The 17218-nt window shown below is 51.4% G+C and overlaps 1 protein-coding gene across 5 annotated transcripts in view; it reads right to left on the bottom strand.

Annotated features, from left to right (window-relative positions):
- Nucleotides 1–17218, bottom strand: part of TTC7A (tetratricopeptide repeat domain 7A) — a 136297-nt gene that overhangs the window by 70245 nt on the left and 48834 nt on the right. For all 5 annotated transcript variants that reach the window (XM_030921672.1, XM_010364300.2, XM_030921671.1 and 2 more), the window contains exons 6-8: nt 12376–12454; nt 11390–11547; nt 10743–10806 (exon numbers count right to left, since the gene is read on the bottom strand). In XM_030921672.1, coding sequence (XP_030777532.1) covers nt 10743–10806; nt 11390–11547; nt 12376–12454 — 301 coding nt within the window. The remainder of the gene's footprint in view (nt 1–10742; nt 10807–11389; nt 11548–12375; nt 12455–17218) is intronic.

A 17218-nucleotide genomic window follows, 5' to 3' on the forward strand; every position in this document is an offset into this window, starting at 1 on the left:
TGGGTGGGACATTGTTTGGTAAGAGTGAGGACAGCAGATAAGCAGGTGTCTGTCTTCGAGGGGCCCCCACCTTGTTGGCCCAGACACTATCACCTTTTTGCCACTGACCCAGACCAGAAAGACGGCCACACTCTCAGAAATGGCCTTTTCTCATCTCCACAAAGGCCCTCTCCAAGACAGAAAATCCTCCACCTTTAGCCCAGGTTGGGTGAGGGAGCAGTTCTGAGGGGTCAAGCTTCCGGTATTAAATTTGTTATTCTACAAAATTTCAAGCCTACAGAAAGGTTGCAAGAATAGTCTCATAACCGAAAACCCTTCCTCAATGTTCCTCTCTCTATAGAATTATTATTGCCCTTTATAATTGGTTATTTTTTCTCATTCCAGGATCCAGTCCAGGATCATACCTTGTATTTGGGTACCATGTCTCTTTAATCTCCTTGCATCTGGAAGAGGCCCTCCACCTTTCTCTCATGACACTGGCATTTTTGAGGAGCACAGGCCAGTCATTTTATGGAACAGTCCCTGGTGTGTTTGCAATTCTCACAATTACAGCAAGAGTTTTGGCTAAGATATGAAAGTGCCTGGATCGGGTAGGTGGCTCTGCTGCTTGACGCTTGGTGGGGAGGTTGGGCTGTGGCCCCCAGTGCCCTCTTCTCTTCCTCTTCAGTCTTTCAAGTAGCTTTGACAAGGACATTCCCAGAGCCCCCCTTCCCTTCCCCTCTGTGTCCAGCCTGGACCCTCTCCAGGCTCCTTCCAACCATGGAAACTCTCCTCCGTCCCTCCCCAGGGAGAGCTTCCCCACACTCAAGAACTCCGCTCTTGGCATCCAGTGCCAAGGACTTCAGTAGCTCACAGAGTTGCCAGATGGCTGCTGGGGGTGGGGGTAGGAGAGGGAAATGTGCTGTATTGAGTGGGAAATTCTGTCTAATTCCAAGAGGGGAGCTCCTCATCACCAAGCCAGAAGCCCCCCATCAAGGATGTGGGACTCTTGTTCTTTGGTCTGTGCAGGTGGTCCCACCCCTCTGCCCACCTCTATACCCTGGGGACAACACGCAGGCTGGGGGCAAAAAAGACAGGGTGGAAGGGGAGAGGCTCCCCCACTGCAGGGGTGATGGGTGCCTCCGAGCAGCCACAGGGCAGGGATTTAGGCAGAGGACACTCTGGGGTCAGAAACAGTCATATCCCCATCCCCACTCCAAGGGCTGTGCGGGAGCTGGGCAGAGCTGCGCTCTGGGCAGATGCTGCTGCTGGCTGCCCCCAGCATTCTCCCTTCTCCTGCCCATTCCCCTCTGCCAAATGTGGCTCTCTCCTGCATCTCCCTCCCTCTGTCTGAGTCTCCTTCTGTGCAATGGGACTTGCCCTCCTCTGCTTCCATACGCAGGACCTCAAGACCAAGAACTCAGCCTTCCTAACAGAATAAAAAGGAGCTGCCAGCCCCTAAAAACCCAGATCTCCCTCATCAGAGCCACCCCATCCCTCCTGTGCAGCAAGTGGGCCTCATAGCTTCCCTTGAGCAGGACTGCTCTCCCCTCCTCCAGGTGAGGGGCTGGAGGCAGAAGCCCAAGCCCCTGAGGCCTCCAGACCACAGGCTCTGGGTGTGTCCTGCAGTGCAGGGCTGGAGTGTGTCCTCCTAGAGGCCTCTGGAAGCCAAAACACCTCCAAGACCCAAGGAGGTGACTCACTCTGGGGGACAGCTTGGTCACTGAGAGACTGGTGGTCAGGGGTTCTGATGGCTGCCCCGTTGCCACAGTTGGTGAGTGCTGCCCATGCCCCCATGGACTCAGATGGCCCAGGAGAGGGTGCCGGGATGCCCGGAAATCCTGGCAAGGCTGAGTTCTAGAGTCAGCCTGTGGAACAGGAGCCACTCAGGAGCTCCAAAGGGTTGAAGGAGAGGAGTGGAGAAAGAAGGTGCCAAGAAATCCCCCTCCTTCCCAGTGAAGTCCACCCACACAGCCACCAACAGGAAGAGAAAAGAAATTCTAGGGAGAGGGTTGGCAGGAGCTAGTCCCCTGAGCCAACTAGGAATACAGCCCTTGTTCTATCCCTGGCGATGTACCGCCCCACTTTGCCACCTCCAGCAGCTCCCCAGCTCTGGCCATCCTGGGTGGGGACCCACAGGGGCGGCCTCCACCAGGCAGGAGTGGCTCGGGAGTGAGAGGATGGGGCACAGAGGCTCTGTCTGTGGGGAGAACAGGAAGGAGCAGCAGTACAGAATGCACATCCCCGAGTGGAAGCTGACCTGGAATTCTGGTGGGAGTGAGAGGTTATGATGGGAGGGAGTGGGGACAGGCAGTCTGCAGGGGTGGGAAGCAGCTTGGCTGGACACATCCAGGGTCTGGGGACCCGCCTGCCTGCCCGTGCAGACCCGTCTTGTTCAGGGAATAGTGGGCTGCGAGCCATCACTATGGCCATCGGGATAAAGTCTAAACTCCTTTCTGGGGCTGCCTAACTGGCCAGCTTCTCTCCAGTGACATGGAATCCCTTGCTGGTCCCTACAGTCACCATGGCCCATCTTCGGTCATGCTGCAGTTCCCTCTGTCAACCTGGATACCTTCTAGCTCCTCAAAACTCCATTCAGGACCACCTTCTTACAGCACCATCCCTGACTCATCTCACCAGGAGAGGTCAGGCCTCTCCTGTCCTCCCCCAACCCGGCCCATACCTTAGCCCATACGCCCCCATCTGGTTCACCAGTTCTTGCTCATGGCTAGACTCCTGGCCCCAGGCACAACCGCACACACAGAACTTGACTCAACCTGCCTTTGTAGGGTGTGACACTCAGGAGAGAAAGATTCTGGGCCTGGAGTGGAAACCTCCCCCTGTCCATCCTAGACCTTGACCTTTAAGAGAACAGTGTCTGAATTTGTGTCTGGCAGAGGGAGGGGTGAATTTTCAGAACTGGGCGTTAATTAGGTCAGAAGAATAGGAACAGAAGAGAGGATCAGTCTAGCAGTAGTGGCAGCAGCAGCAGCAGCACAAATCCTCAGGCTGGTGATAGGCCCTCAATAGGCAGACAGCCAGGAAGGCTCCTTGGGGGTCCTAGGGACTTGTGCGAACTGGGGCCTGTGCAAGAGAGGGCTGTGATTCCCCAGCCAGAAGTGGAAGTGGGCTGAGTGGTTACTATGGCTTTGGGGCAGGGCCAAAGTGAAATATTCCTGGTGGTTGCTGGGCAGTGCCTGTGTGTGTAACCATGGCAACAGGGCGGGGTAGGGGGAAATGGGACAGAGAAAAGGCAGGCATGGGGGCTGGTGGGTAAGACACAGCAGAATAAAATTCATGTGCAGCTCAGGGGCCAGGGCCTCAGACACTATGGGAGCATCAGTTCCCTCCCAGCACCCCCAGCTGTCCTGCTCCCTCCTCCCTGGCTCACTGCCCTGAGGCCACATGGTATACTCCCATGCTCTGGCAGTAGCTCTGACCTAGTCCCAGCTACATTCTTTCTCTTCCACCATTGAAGTGGCCTCAGACCTGCTTTCATTAGAACATCCTCTAGATCAAATGCAGTAACAGATGTGAATGCACTTGTGACCTTTGAAGTAATACATGAACACTAAATCTTCTCACCGTCTCTTTCTCACTGTTCTTAGAATATGGCAGAATATTCTCCTCTGGTTTCTCCCTGCCTAGTGTGCACTGCCATAATCCCCACACCCACCCCAAGGCTGCCCGGCGCTGGGGATGCACTGCTCTGTTTAATCCATGGATTTAATCCCAGGATTTAAATCTAGCACTTGTGTAGTTGTCCGGCTCCTAGCCTTTGTCCTTCTGGCTGTTCTCCTAAGGTAGCCCCTCCTAGACTAAAGAACATTCACTGCAAGCCCTCTGGCAGGTCAGAAGAGGAGAAGCCAAAGAAACAACGCTAGTCCCCATACACCCATCACCCAACAGCTCAGCATTGTGAGCATAATACATTTCTGGTCTTTGACCAAGTATCCATGAAGCAAATACGGGACCTTAGGGAAAGGCCTTAGGCAGGCTGGCCCATGAGAAACCTAAGGCAGGGACTACTCTTGGTCAAATAGCCAGCTCTATGTGTGTGACACGCATTACTTTTTTTTTTTTTTTTTTTTTGAGGCAGTCTCATTTTTGTTGCCCAGGCTGGAGTGCAGTGGCTCGGTCTCGGCTCACTGCAACCTCCACCTCCCGGGTTCAAGCGATTTTCCTGCCTCAGCCTCCCGAGTAGTTGGGATTACAGGCACCCACCACCACACCTGGCTAATTTTTTTCTATTTCTAGTAGAGACAGGGCTTCACTATGTTGGCCAGGTTGGTCTTGAACTCCTGACCTCAAGTGATCCGCCCACCTCAGCCTCCCAAAGTGCTGGGATTACAGGCTTGAGCCACCGCTCCCGGCCCGCATTCCTCTTTTAGAAGCTGAATTGTCACATCCACCATCTCATCTGGCCTCACAGTAACCCCATGGTGGGGCAGGGAAGAAATCACTGACTACCCCCCACCCTCTGCAGATAAGGACACTGAGCCCCAGAAAGTGAACTACCTTGCGCAAGATCCCAGGGAACTGAGGCTGAACCACCCCCACTTCCCTCAGTCGGCCAGTTTGGGACCGCTGCGGCTTGCCTGAGCTCTAGACGCCTGGGGCTCCTCTGCCAGCTTTTTCCAACCTAGTAAGATACAAGACCAGTCCTGATCCTTCGGTGGCTGTAGGGCCACAGGCAGCACTAACCTCTCCTGCTGACCAGCCCTGTTTCTCTTCTCTAACCCTGGTCATAAACAGGGCTCCAGTCTAAGAGAAGGAAAGGGAACTACCATGTGGAGCACGCTCTGTACCTCTGTACAGCATCTCAAAATGCTCAGAATAATCTTCTGTGTACTCTCAGCCTATTTTACAGGTGGGAAGACTTTACAGATGGGAGGCCAGGTAAGCTTTCCAATGCACATGAGACGGGGGTTGGGACCTAAATTAGAGCCTAGACATTCTGACTTCACTTCCGGCTCCTTCCCTGCCTCCAGGTACCTCCAAGGAAGTGTCCAATAGCCTCATCCATGCCGTAAGAGACCCTGGGCTGGCTCTGCTTATAAAAGAACTGAAGCAAAACACAAGGTCAGGCTTCCCCCATCAGGCCCTGGGTACTGCTTCTCTGCAAAGAACATGCTCCTTGGGCAACAAGTCCAAAGCCCTGATGAACCCCATTCTCAAAAACAGGCTCTCCATTGGCCAAGGAACAAGGCTCAGGGCCTGCTGCTGCCACCCTCTGCAAAGTTACCCAAGAAACAAGTCTCCTGGCAGCATCTGTACCCAGCACCCGCCCTCTCCCTGGAGGACACTGTCATGCTCCCCCTGTGCTGTCGTCCCCATCAGCAGACATAATTACCACTGGCTCTTGAGCTGCCAGTCCACAGAGCCAAGAAATAACATGCTCTGTGACATGTCCCATCCACCCAGCGACCCAGGCCAGGCCCATGCCAGCCTCCAAGCTCCTGCTGCATCAGACTCCTGCAGCAGAAAAAACAGCTCTTTCCGCCAGTTAGAGAGAGGCTCTCCCACCTCCACTGAACCAAGGGCTCTAAGCTGGCAGTGTTATTAGACCCTTTACTGCTTCAGCCTTTAGCAGAGCAGGGCCTTGTGTTAGAGCAAACCAGATCCCAAAAGCTGAAACAATCTGTGCTCATCTGCTGAAGCCCTGATGGAATCAAGCCCAGGAAGCACTTTTTGTTTTGTTTTGTTTTTTTAACTGAATGGCATCCTTAATCCAATTTATCTCCCAATCAGACCTGAACATAAATGTTTTCAAAAATGACTAAGTCAGAATCAAGTATTTATCAGGACAAAATGAGCACATATTGAAGAACCAAAATGTACCAGGCACCTTCACATTCATTTTCTTATTTAATCCACCAAAGTCATACAAGAGAGACCTTATTAGCTCCATTTTACAGAAGAGAAAACCGAGGCTCAGGGTGGTAAGAAGCTCACCCAGGCCACACAGATTATGAATGGTAAATTCAAGATTCAAATAGCTAGATGCCCAGCCTTGGGCATGGCACAAAGACTGTTAATCTGCAGAATCCCAAGACTCAGAGACTTACCTATCCACCCCACTCTCTCAACACCAGGGCTCTGTACCCTTTCCATTGCTAAGAGCAGCAACTTGTTCGCCAGCAAAATGAAACAGGGATCCAAGGGTTCAGTTTACTTTAGCACATATTTTTATGTCCCAGATCAGTATTTTAGAAATAATAAAGATTCCTGTATCTCCTAGTTCCCCAACTGTTTCAGAAAATCAGGCTGGTTTGATACACAGTTCTTTCAAAAACAAGAATTTACATTTGAGGTTCAGCAGACTGGGATCATTCCTTCTGATTTGGGGACCAGGATTTCCTCCACATCCCTGGGAACAAACTGCAGTAGATGGGAGTCCATTTGGGACAGGAACTATGATTGAACTATTAATCATTGTCTTTACAGTGCTGAGCATGGTCCTGCATGCTGTAGCTGCTCGAACTAGATTAGATGGATGGATGGTAGGTGGATGGATAGATGAGTAAATGAATGGATGGATACATGGTGGATGGATAGACAGATGAATGGTAGGTGGATGCAGGGTTGGTAGGTGGCTGGATGGATGAATGGGGGATGGATGGAATGATGGGTAGATAGATGAATGATAGGTGGATGAATAGGTGGATACATGAAAGGTGGGTAGATGGATGGATGAAAGGGTGGTTGGATGAATGGGAGGTGGATGAATAAATGGATGAATGGGTAGGGGGATGCATGGTTTGTGGGTGGGTGGGTAGATGGATGAATGAATGGGTGGATGGATGGACGGTGGATGAATGGATTAATGGGTGGATGGATGGATGATAGATGAATGGATTAATAAGTGGATGAATGAATGGTGGGTAGGAGGATGGGTGGATGGAGAAATGATGGGAGGGTAGATGGCCAGAAGGATAAATGGGAAAATGGGTAGATGATGGATATATGAATGAATCAATGATAAGTAGGTGGATTTTTAAATGCCATTTTGGCCCCAAAGACTCAAAACTAGGTCTAAAACACAAATCATCTTCAACCAGTTATATCTCATATCCTCCTTGCATTCCTGTGAAAGCATTAGTAAGGTTTCTATTTACCTCTTGAAAGACAAGGTCTCCCTCATTCATTCTGATCGCACATAGTCAGCTTGTAATAAAAACCATATCCAAAGTAACAGCCCCATACCACATAGCCACTCCTCTGAGTTCCAAACCACAAAATAAGGAAGCCTGCAAACACTGTTTCCTGCAGCAGCTGCTCTGGATGTCCTGGAGGTGGAAGCAATGATGATGATGCCTCCTGGGTTGGCCCTGTGGGAAAAGCTTTCACTGCAGCATAACACATTTTGCAGGTATTAGGAGAACCTAAATAGTAACCAAGGCCAACAGCTGCTGTTCTAGAGGTTTCTCTCCAAGCCCATCATTTGCAGCCAAACCCAGCCAACATCAAAGGGGGATGAGGAAAACCCTACAGGTACATGGAGCCTTGGGGTTCAGCTGAGAGGTATCAGGGCAGGAGCTTGGGAAGCTGGTAGAGTGGAACCCATACCCTAGTCCTCTCACTGTTCAAGAATGAGACTGGAGGGAAGGAGAATTTAAAACAAAGGCAGGAGAAATGGCAGGTCTGGCCACTCGGAGAAACCATTCCCAGCCACAGAGGCCAGATCCAGCACCCGGGGAAAAGGTCACCACAGACGAAACACTAAAGCTAAGTACATTGCCAACACTCTCCCCCAAATCCCTCAAGTTTCTGAATGTCTAACAGGCTGGGTATAAGGGGAAACAAACCAGCCAGTCCCACAAGAGGCGCCTCCTCCCAGCCTCAGTGCAAACAGTGTCTGGGCAGTGCCTGTTTCCTACGCCACAGGGAATCTCCCAGGACACTGCCTGGTCAGCCAACCCAGACTCACCCACCCCCTAACCCCTAGTCTCTGAGGCAGGCTGCCAGCCACACTGTCTTGCAAAAGGGAAAGAGCTGCTTGGAGGAGAACGCATACTCAGGAAAACCCACCTGGCTCCAAGCATGGGCCATGTTTCTGTAAAAGGCCATTCTCTGCTTGAAGGGTTTGGGAGTGGGTGGACAGCCTTAACTGAAAGGCATCTGAACTCTGTCCTGAGGACTTTGATCAAGCAGAGGCTACAGAAAATGACTTGGGAAGATGGAGCCCAGCCTCACTCCCTACCAGGAGAAAAATTATGACCATCCTTACCCTGACAGGCTTGGCCCTTTTACAAAGCCCTCTGATCCCCAAAGTCACCTCCCTGGCCTTTTACACTTGAGAAGACCAAGGATCACAGTAGCGGGCAAAGGAAGCACCAGGATGGGAGTCCAGGAGCCCTGCGTCCTGGGGCTTGGAAACTGCTGAGGGAGAAGGACATGTTCGAGTCATGGCTTCAAGGCTTATTAGTATACGCCCTTGACCAACAGCCATACCTGTCCTGGACCTCACTTTTGTCATCTGTAAGATGGGAACATATAGTATTAGAGTGAACTATTATGAAACTGTTGTTTTTGCAGGTCATATGCAATTGAAAATTAGGCAATTTCACATGACTCAACATAATGCTCACCTAATCAGCTTGGAACCTCCCTGGCTGAGAAAGGACCTAACAGATGACCCTGTTTTCAGCCTTTCACCACCTACCTGTAAACTGCACTGGAAGCCTCAGTATACAAAGGCTACAAAATAACCAGTGTTTAGGCTGGGTGCGGTGGCTCACGCCTGTAATCCCAGTACTTTGGAAGCCGAGGTGGGTGGATCACCTGAGGTCAAGAGATTGAGACTGGCCTGATCAACATGGTGAAACCCCATCTCTACTAAAAATACAAAAATCAGACAGGCGTGGTGGCAAACACCTGTAATCTGAGCTACTTGGGAGGCTGAGACAGAAGAATCACTTGAACCTGGGAGGCAGAGGTTGCAGTGAGCCAGGATTGCGCCACTGCACTCCAGCCTGAATGATAGAGGGAGACTCTGTCTCAAAACAAAACAAAACCAAAAAACAACAACAACAAAAAAAACCCTTGTTTCCAGACAGGTAATTCCAGTGCAGTCTCACTGGAGGGTGGACGTGGTGAAATGGCGGAGACGGGATGGGAGTACTGGTCTGCACAGGATTCAGTCTGTGGTCAGAGTAAGGGCCCATTTTTAAAAGTAAAAAGCACACTGTTCTCCCATGAAAATCAGATGTGGCACATGGTGCCTCTTATCTCCACAGCCGCTAACCAGTGAGATGGCCCCTCCCCTGGGCAACCACTTACCCACCTCACAGGCAAACATTTTAGGACAACACCCTGGCCAGCTGGCATTCCCATCCAAATATCCACACCCTACACAGAAACTCTCGGATCCAACACGGACCAGCCCCAGCTGAGGCAGGATGCAGTCCCTCTGTCCCACAGCCCAGTGCCTGCTCCTATTTGCTGGGAGGCCTGAGGCACCAGAGGTAATCTGATTACCAACGCTATCTAAGCAAGCCCTGGTATCGCAAGGTCCCAGACATCCGAGGGAACATTCATTTCCGGCTGTTCAGGGATCCCGCTCATGGGGTCTTGGTTTCTTAACCTCCGCATCCATACACTCAGATGCATTGTTTTTTTGAAAACCAATTTCTCAACCCGGTGGTTCCCAGCTCACCAGCTCTGATGGGCCCCTTGGTCGGAGGACTTGGACCTGACCATGTAGATGACTTCTCTGTGCTTGGCTTCTGCTGCTCCTGTTCCACTCTTCCTGTGCCCTCTTTAGACGAGTCCAGTCCATCCTTCATCTTACCATCTCCTCAAACACACAGCCACACTGCACTCTCCTTATGCTGAGCCTCCAAAGTGCTTAGCCCTGGGCAAACATTCCTTGGTACCATGGCCACCATATGTGTGCATGCATGAGTGTGCGTGCATCCGCATGCGTGCATTTGCCTCATCTTCCTGCCCAGGACACGAGCAGTGGGTCCTACAGAAAAGTCTAAACAGCCAACTTCATGTGTGCTTTGTCTAGCACAATTTGTCTTCTGCTCTGTGTTCTTTTCCCATAGCGCTCACACGTGGACACTCTGCATACTGTAGTTTTTGATTAATTTACTGCCTACTTCTCTTCACTAGAATGTAAGCTCATGAGGGAAAGGACTTTTCTCCATTTGTTTGCTGAGGCATCTCTGGCATCTAGAGTAGGGCCTGGCACAAAGTAGATGCTCAATAAATAGCTGTTGTGTGACTAAATGAACTCCTTCCATAGGCACGCTTACCTTTGTGAGTACTGTTATCTTACAGGGGAGAAAACGGAGACTCAGAGAAAATAAGTGATGTGCCCCAGCCCTCAGCTAACATGCAGAACTGGAACCTGATTCCAGGCTTTCTGACTCCAAAGTGTACATTCCTTCCATTCCCTACCTGCCATGTTCTCATATCTGTCACGGCACCCAGCACGCAGCTATGTAACATTTTACTGTGACCTTGTTGATGATCATTTTTTTAATCCCAAAAGAGATGGGTGTGGCTCCAGGTACTCAGTCTCTACTTGTTTGGCGGCAGAATGCAGGCCTCCAAATGAAGCCTTCTATAGCCAATCCCAAACCTAATGAGCAAGACCTGCCGTATGGGGGCCCAGGGCCAAGAAGCATCTACTTTAGGAGTCTCCCTGGGCGACAGAGTTTGGGTAGGTCACAGATGGCCTGTAACTGGGCCCCACAGCCCTTCCCCACAGGGTCAGAGGGCCAGAGGCCCCTGAAGGACATCCTGGAGCTTACCATGGACTCGCTGATGAGGAGGAGCAGGAGGGCTTCCTCGATGTTGTCCTTGGGGCAGTAGAGGCTGAAAGACACAAATGACAGGCCTGGCTAGAGCATGCACCTCACCAGACAGCACCACTGACCCACCATGCCAGCCTTCTGCCCTGGAGTCAGCACCAGCCTGGTAAGGTGACCCCTTCCTGCATAATTCATGGGCACCGGATACCATATGCCTCAGAGTTTTGGATCTGAAAGGCCGCGGTGGGCGGTGGCTGCTGGGCTGGAATAGTACGGACGCTCCTGGGGAGGAAACTTTCCTCCCTGCACCAGCACCGCAGGGAATGGCTGGGGCGATGAGCGACCCCACCTTCGAGGAACGGCACAAGTGAGAGAGAGGTGTCTCAGACAGGACTACTGGGAAGACAGGTAACCTCCAAATGATTTCTTTGGCCTCCGAGTGCCTTATAGGATTATCTCCACAACCGGGACCCCAACACCTGCCTTCTCTAGCTGATCTGGCTCCTGCTGAGACTGAGGAAGCTGCCTGGCAGTGTGCTGAGTGGAGACTGGAGGAGAGCATGGGGCGAAGAGAAAGCCATCAGTGGGGATAGAACCCTGCGCGACATGTGAGACTGGTGAGGTGCAGCAGGGCAGGCAGAACTTACTTGTCTCCTTCATAGAGGTGAGGTTTCCGCAGGGCCTGCGTGGCGAAAGAATTCTCCTCCTTGCCCATGAATTCAGGCAGAGGGTGGGACAGGGGGCTCCAGTAGCACTCCTCACTCAGGGAGTGCAGCAGGACCCCCGCCAGGTGCTTGGCCGCCATCTGGCAGAGAGGGAAGCACTCAGACCCAGACACAGTTGTCAGCTCTACCCCAGCATGGCCTAGAATGCCCTCTGCCAGTCACCCAGCTAAATCTGCCCCCCTTGCAATGTACAGCCCTTTGCGTAGGCCCCTCAACCCCGCTCCCAAGGGAGCCCCCTTGCTCCTTCAGTCCCTCCAACACTGGGGCTCCCACCCCTCTGCTGGCCTCAGACAGCTCCTACCTCATCTTTTCTCTTCTCTCCTCTCCTAGACAAGAGGAGTATTTTCTCCCTCTCCTGACCCCTTGGAGCCCAGCCCCACTCTGAGTATTCAGCAGGCTCTTGCAGTGTTGGGAAGAGCATAATGCCACAGGCACGGGTAGCTCTCTCTCCCAGGTGCCTTTCTGATTATTTGACTGAGAATTATAGCATGAGAAGCAGCTGTGGCTCTGGTTTGGACAAACTGAGGCCTAGGAGGGCAGGACTGTGTTGGGGCAGGCAAGCAGGGTCACTGTTATTTATTAGGATCGCAAACAAATCCCTAAAAGTTCGCATAGCACCTTGCTAGTGGTGGTAGCAAGTTTGTCAACACAGTTTGCCCAGGGAAGGGCTGGCAGTAGATCTGAAATCTGATTTAACATGAGGGGCTATCTGCAGTGCTGCAGGGAGAAAAAGGCTGCACCTCCCTGGCTGCGTGGGAAAGGATGCTGAGATTGATTACCAACCTCTGCCACGAGCAGGCAGGAGACCTACTGCCACCCCTGCTTCAGAGGTTCCCTGCAAGGACTTCTGTTGTCTCCCACCAAAACTGACTCCTGAATAAGCCAGCACCACCAGCACCCCACATTACCACTTTGAAGTTCTGAGTTGCTTTGGTCTCCACAGTCCGCAGCACCTCCCGGAGCTCTCTCACGCCCTTCACGATGTTCCTGGTGGGAGGACGGCAGAAGTAGAGCTGTTACCAGCCTAGCTCGCAAAGAAGGATGCTCTCAGCATACCAAGAGATCCCAGGAGGAGCTGCCTGCTAGAGTTTTATTTGAACACATTCGATAACTGGAGTGAAAAGTTAGAGTTGTAACACCAGGACTTTAGAGGCCCAGGACATCAACAAAAAGGAAGGAGGATCCCTTTTCCCCTAGTCCCTTTCCCTCTTTCCCCTCAGCAACTTGGGCTTCCAGTTTACCACCAAAGGGGTACCAAGATTGAGTATCTCAAACAAGGTGTGACCTTGGCCCAAGAGCCTTGGGCTGGTGACTTTCTGACCTGAGTCAGCCTCAAATTTTCCAGCTTCACTTGCTGTATCTGGTCAATGCTGGATTCCATCCTCCCCTCTCCGTCCCTAGTACCATGACCCCAGGCTGGCCTGCCTCACCTTGGGCCTTGATGACCACACCAGCCAGTCTCACCACTCCCAGTCAGCCTTCTGTGCCTTGAAATAGTTTTAAAGCTTTTAAAAGTGTGAGCCATAGTGAGAAATACATCTCACATTGCAACCCAGTATCCACACACACTTCCCTGACATAAAACCGAAGTGTCTCGACACAATACCCATCTCTCCGATGTGCAATCAACACTGAGGTTTTCCATTTTCCTTCTCCCTCTACCCCCGTTTTATAACATGCTGGCTGCAGCCCACTAAATAGATCTTGCATTCCCATTAACAGGTTGTGGCCTGCAATGTGAAAAACTGCTCCCTCTGCACCTTGGGGGTCTCAGTGGATGCAGGAAGGTCACCTGGATTCTCTCAAGTCCAGCCCTATAGTGGTCCCAGGGCTCACAGAATCCAGTCCAGGCCCCCAGCATAGCATCTGAGGCTGTAGGGTCTGCTCCTCACCTTTCTCCCACCTCAGCCCCCAGCACTAGAGCAAGTCCCGTCTGAACGACCGCAATCCCCTATATCAAGTCTTGGCACTGGCTTCTTCCACTGCCTTACACAGCCTTTCCCCACTTCATCCTTCAAAAGCAAGTTCCAATGTCACCTCCTCCACGAAGCCTCCCCAGACCCCTCCCCATGTTGCCCTGCCTGTTAATTCCTCTTGTGAAGCAAGTAAAACCTCTCAAGGTCATTTTCCACCTGCAGGTCTGACCACTGCACACTGTGGTCTCCTGAGGGCCAGGCGCATCACTACCATGTTCCTAAAGCTCCGCCCAGCAGCTCCTGCCACGTAGCACATGCTCAGGAAAATGTAAGGGCTGCCCTGCTCATCTGCTCAGGGGGTTCCCTGGATCACACCACACAAGGGAAAGCAGAGGCTGCTGGGCCAGCGAATTTAGAAAAATTAAGATTACAGAGGGTGAACAGCCCAAACTGGCAGCCAGGAAAGTTACATAAGCCCCTTCTTCAATTTCATGCACAAAACAGGCTCCTGGAGGCTTTGGGGCCTGGCAGCCATGAAAGGATACATTTGCAGATCAAGTCCCTTACCTTCTGGAAAGCTCTGGCCTCAGAACATGAAAGCAAAAAAACGTGCAAACTACCAACATTACCAACACAGACCCTTGTCTTCAGAGTTGAGAATGGAGACTCTTGGGGTAGGATCAGAGTTATGATGACTTTCCCTAGTCTGCCAAGTGCTCTGAAGACCTGGGAGTGGCAAGCAGGACAGGGAACCTCAGCCCCCTTAGAGACCATCAAGTCTGGGTGCGGTCTGTAAAATGAGGACTTCACTTAGCTCAGTGTCTCCCAGACTTCTGTAGACTGCATACCTCATTCACTATGTTTACCACTAGCTGCCTATCACCAGTACTATTATTTATGTCATACTTTTCCTTATATCTTCCTTTTTCTTTTAAGGTGAGTAGATAACTCACCTTCCCTTAATAATAACAGAAATATTTTTTAAAAGTTAGTGTGCACATCACTTAAAACCACATTGTGTGTCACTAGAAGTACTCGTACCACACTCCAAGAAATGATAATTTATTTTATTTATTTGCAGAGATGAGGTCTCGCTATGTTGCCCAGCCTGGTCTTGAACTCCTGGACTAAAGTGATCCTCCCACTTCAGCCTCCCAAAGTGCTGGGATTACAGGCATAAGCCACTACCACACCTGGACAGAAATGATAATTCAGACAAGAGGGCCTCAAAATGTGGTACTTGGACTAGCAGCATCCGTATCCCAGGGACTTGTTAGAAATGCAAATTCTGGCCGGGCGCGGTGGCTCAAGCCTGTAATCCCAGCACTTTGGGAGGCCGAGACGGGCGAATCACGAGGTCAGGAGATTGAAACCATCCTGGCTAACACGGTGAAACCCCGTCTCTACTAAAAATACAAAAAAATTAGCTGGGCGAGGTGGCGGGCGCCTGTAGTCCCAGCTACTCGGGAGGCTGAGGCAGGAGAATGGCGTGAACCCGGGACGCGGAGCTTGCAGTGAGCTGAGATCCGGCCACTGCACTCCAGCCTGGGGGCAGAGCGAGACTCTGTCTCAAAAAAAAAAAAAAAAAAAAAAGAAATGCAAATTCTGAGACCCCCCACCCAGACCTGCTGAATTAAGGACTCTGGGGTGGGCCAGGTGTGGTGGCTCATGCCTATAATCCCAGCACTTTGGGAGGCTGAGGCTGGCAGATCTCTTGAGGTCAGTAGTTTGAGACAAGCCTGGCCAACATGGTAAAAACCCCATCTCCACTAAAACTATAAAAATTAGCTGGGTTGTGGTGGTGCCTGTGCCTGTAGTCCCAATCTCTGGGCCTATGGCCTCTGTCTCAGCTCTGGGTTATTTTCCGAGACAGAGGCCTCAGTGGAACCAAAGAAGCTTCCTGTGGGGGGCCCAGGCCTGTCCTTGGGCCTGGTTTATCTACGAGGAATCCTGTTCTTCTGTCCTCTGTGGGGCTGGGGGCTGGTAGGAAGAAGGTGGTCATAAAGCTGAAGGGTCCCATAGGCCAGGCCAGCTTAGGGGACAGCCCAGCACCAGCCACCAACAGAAGACAGGAAAAAGACAGACTGCAGTAAACTGAGTAAAAGGACAGACTTCATGAGCTCCCGGAAGAGAAAAGAACTGGCTGATTCTGGGATATCAGTCTAAGACAACCCTGGCAGCTGGGCCCAACAGCAACAGGCTGAAGAGAGCTGGACCCCGGGGCTGCCTAGGGCCCTGTAGCCCAGAGGACGCTGGCAGGTCCTGGGACCTGCTACCAAGAGGCCAAAGCCAAGAATGACTGTGGTCCCTTCTTCCCACTCCACCGCAAGGACTGTCCTCTCTCTGCATTGCCGAATGAGCTCAGCCTTTAGCCTTTACATCATCAACGCTCTTGCACCAGCAGACTGGCATTACCTGGAAGCTTGGGAGAAACGCAGACTCCCCTCCAAAACACACACACACACACACACACACACACACACACACACACACAAACTCAAGGAATCAGCACATCAGCATTGCATCTTACGCATTTTAAGATTCTGTATCTAAAAGTTGTGTCTTTTTACTACTTTCAAATCTGTAAGGGATTCTGGCATATAAGCTCCCAGGAATTCTTTAGCAAACCAAATAATCACCTTCAGGGATGTTTTGGGTAAATCCCAATTTTTATTGAATGCCCTTCAAGAAAAAAAAAAAAAAAAAAGAGATCCCAGTGTCCAGGGCTGTACAGGGAGAGATCTGGGGTCCCAGCTAACACTGACTTGGGAATGCCCCCTGCCTCAGCTTACCCCTCTGAGAAATAAGAAGGCACACGACGGGGCTTCTCCAGGGCTCTGCAGATGGCCATGAGCCTGAGCAATCACGTCACAGCTCTGAAGCTGCCAGTGCCAGGTGGAGCTGGGGCTTTTCCGAGCCATTCCTGGCTGCCCTGCCAGAGGCCAGCTTGAAAGATCTCTTTGTTCTCGTCTCTCATGCTGACCTTTCTGAGCAAAGCTGCCCACTTTTAACAATATCCAAACAGGGCCTCAAACAACCCTGGCCCAGAAACAGCCTGCATGGGGAGAAGCCAGGAAGCCATTTATTCCAAGTCAAGGAAAGCCTGGTTGGCCAGGAACAGAAAGAGAGATGTGGGTGTGATGATGGGTCAAGGACACGGCCCACCTTAGGGGAGCCTCTGGGGGGATGTGCAAGGGGCTGGCAAGCTCCCCAGGCCCCTAGGCGGCAGCAGGCAGTGCTGCACATTTCACAGAGCCCTTCCTTTGCCTCACTCAGTCCGTGCAGCTTCCCATGAGGTTGGTGAGGGAGGTAGGCTTCATTATCCCAGCACCAGCACAATGTGTGGTGCATAGAAGGTACTCAAGAAATGATCACTGAATAAATAAATCCCTAGGTTCCAACAGGAAAAAGAGAGCCCGGAAGATGCCTGCCTTTCCCTCCCTTACCTAAAGGGAAAGGCAGGCTTACGGCAGGCACAAAGGGGTTCAGATTTTCCTTTCTTTTCACCCTGAGACCTCTGAGAAAGACACCTGTCTCTTGACCCAGCATGGTTACATTTTCTTTTCCTGACCATGTGAACTCCAGAACTCCTGGGACTCAATTTGCTAAGTCTTTACAAAGTGCCAGCTGCCTACCAAGTGCCTGGTCATCAGCTCTGTTCACGACAGAGCTTGGCCAAGTGTTTTCCATACAGTAAGTGTTCAAAAAATATCTGGGGAAGACTGGGTTTGAGCTAAAACAGAGAATGAGAAACTACATGGAACTGATGGCTGAATGGAACCTAAACAGATACTAGTGCATATGGCCCTGGCCAGATGTCCCTATTCCAGGGCCA

This window comes from Rhinopithecus roxellana, chromosome 17 (assembly GCF_007565055.1).
Source record: "Rhinopithecus roxellana isolate Shanxi Qingling chromosome 17, ASM756505v1, whole genome shotgun sequence".
Classification (NCBI taxonomy): Eukaryota; Metazoa; Chordata; class Mammalia; order Primates; family Cercopithecidae; genus Rhinopithecus; species Rhinopithecus roxellana.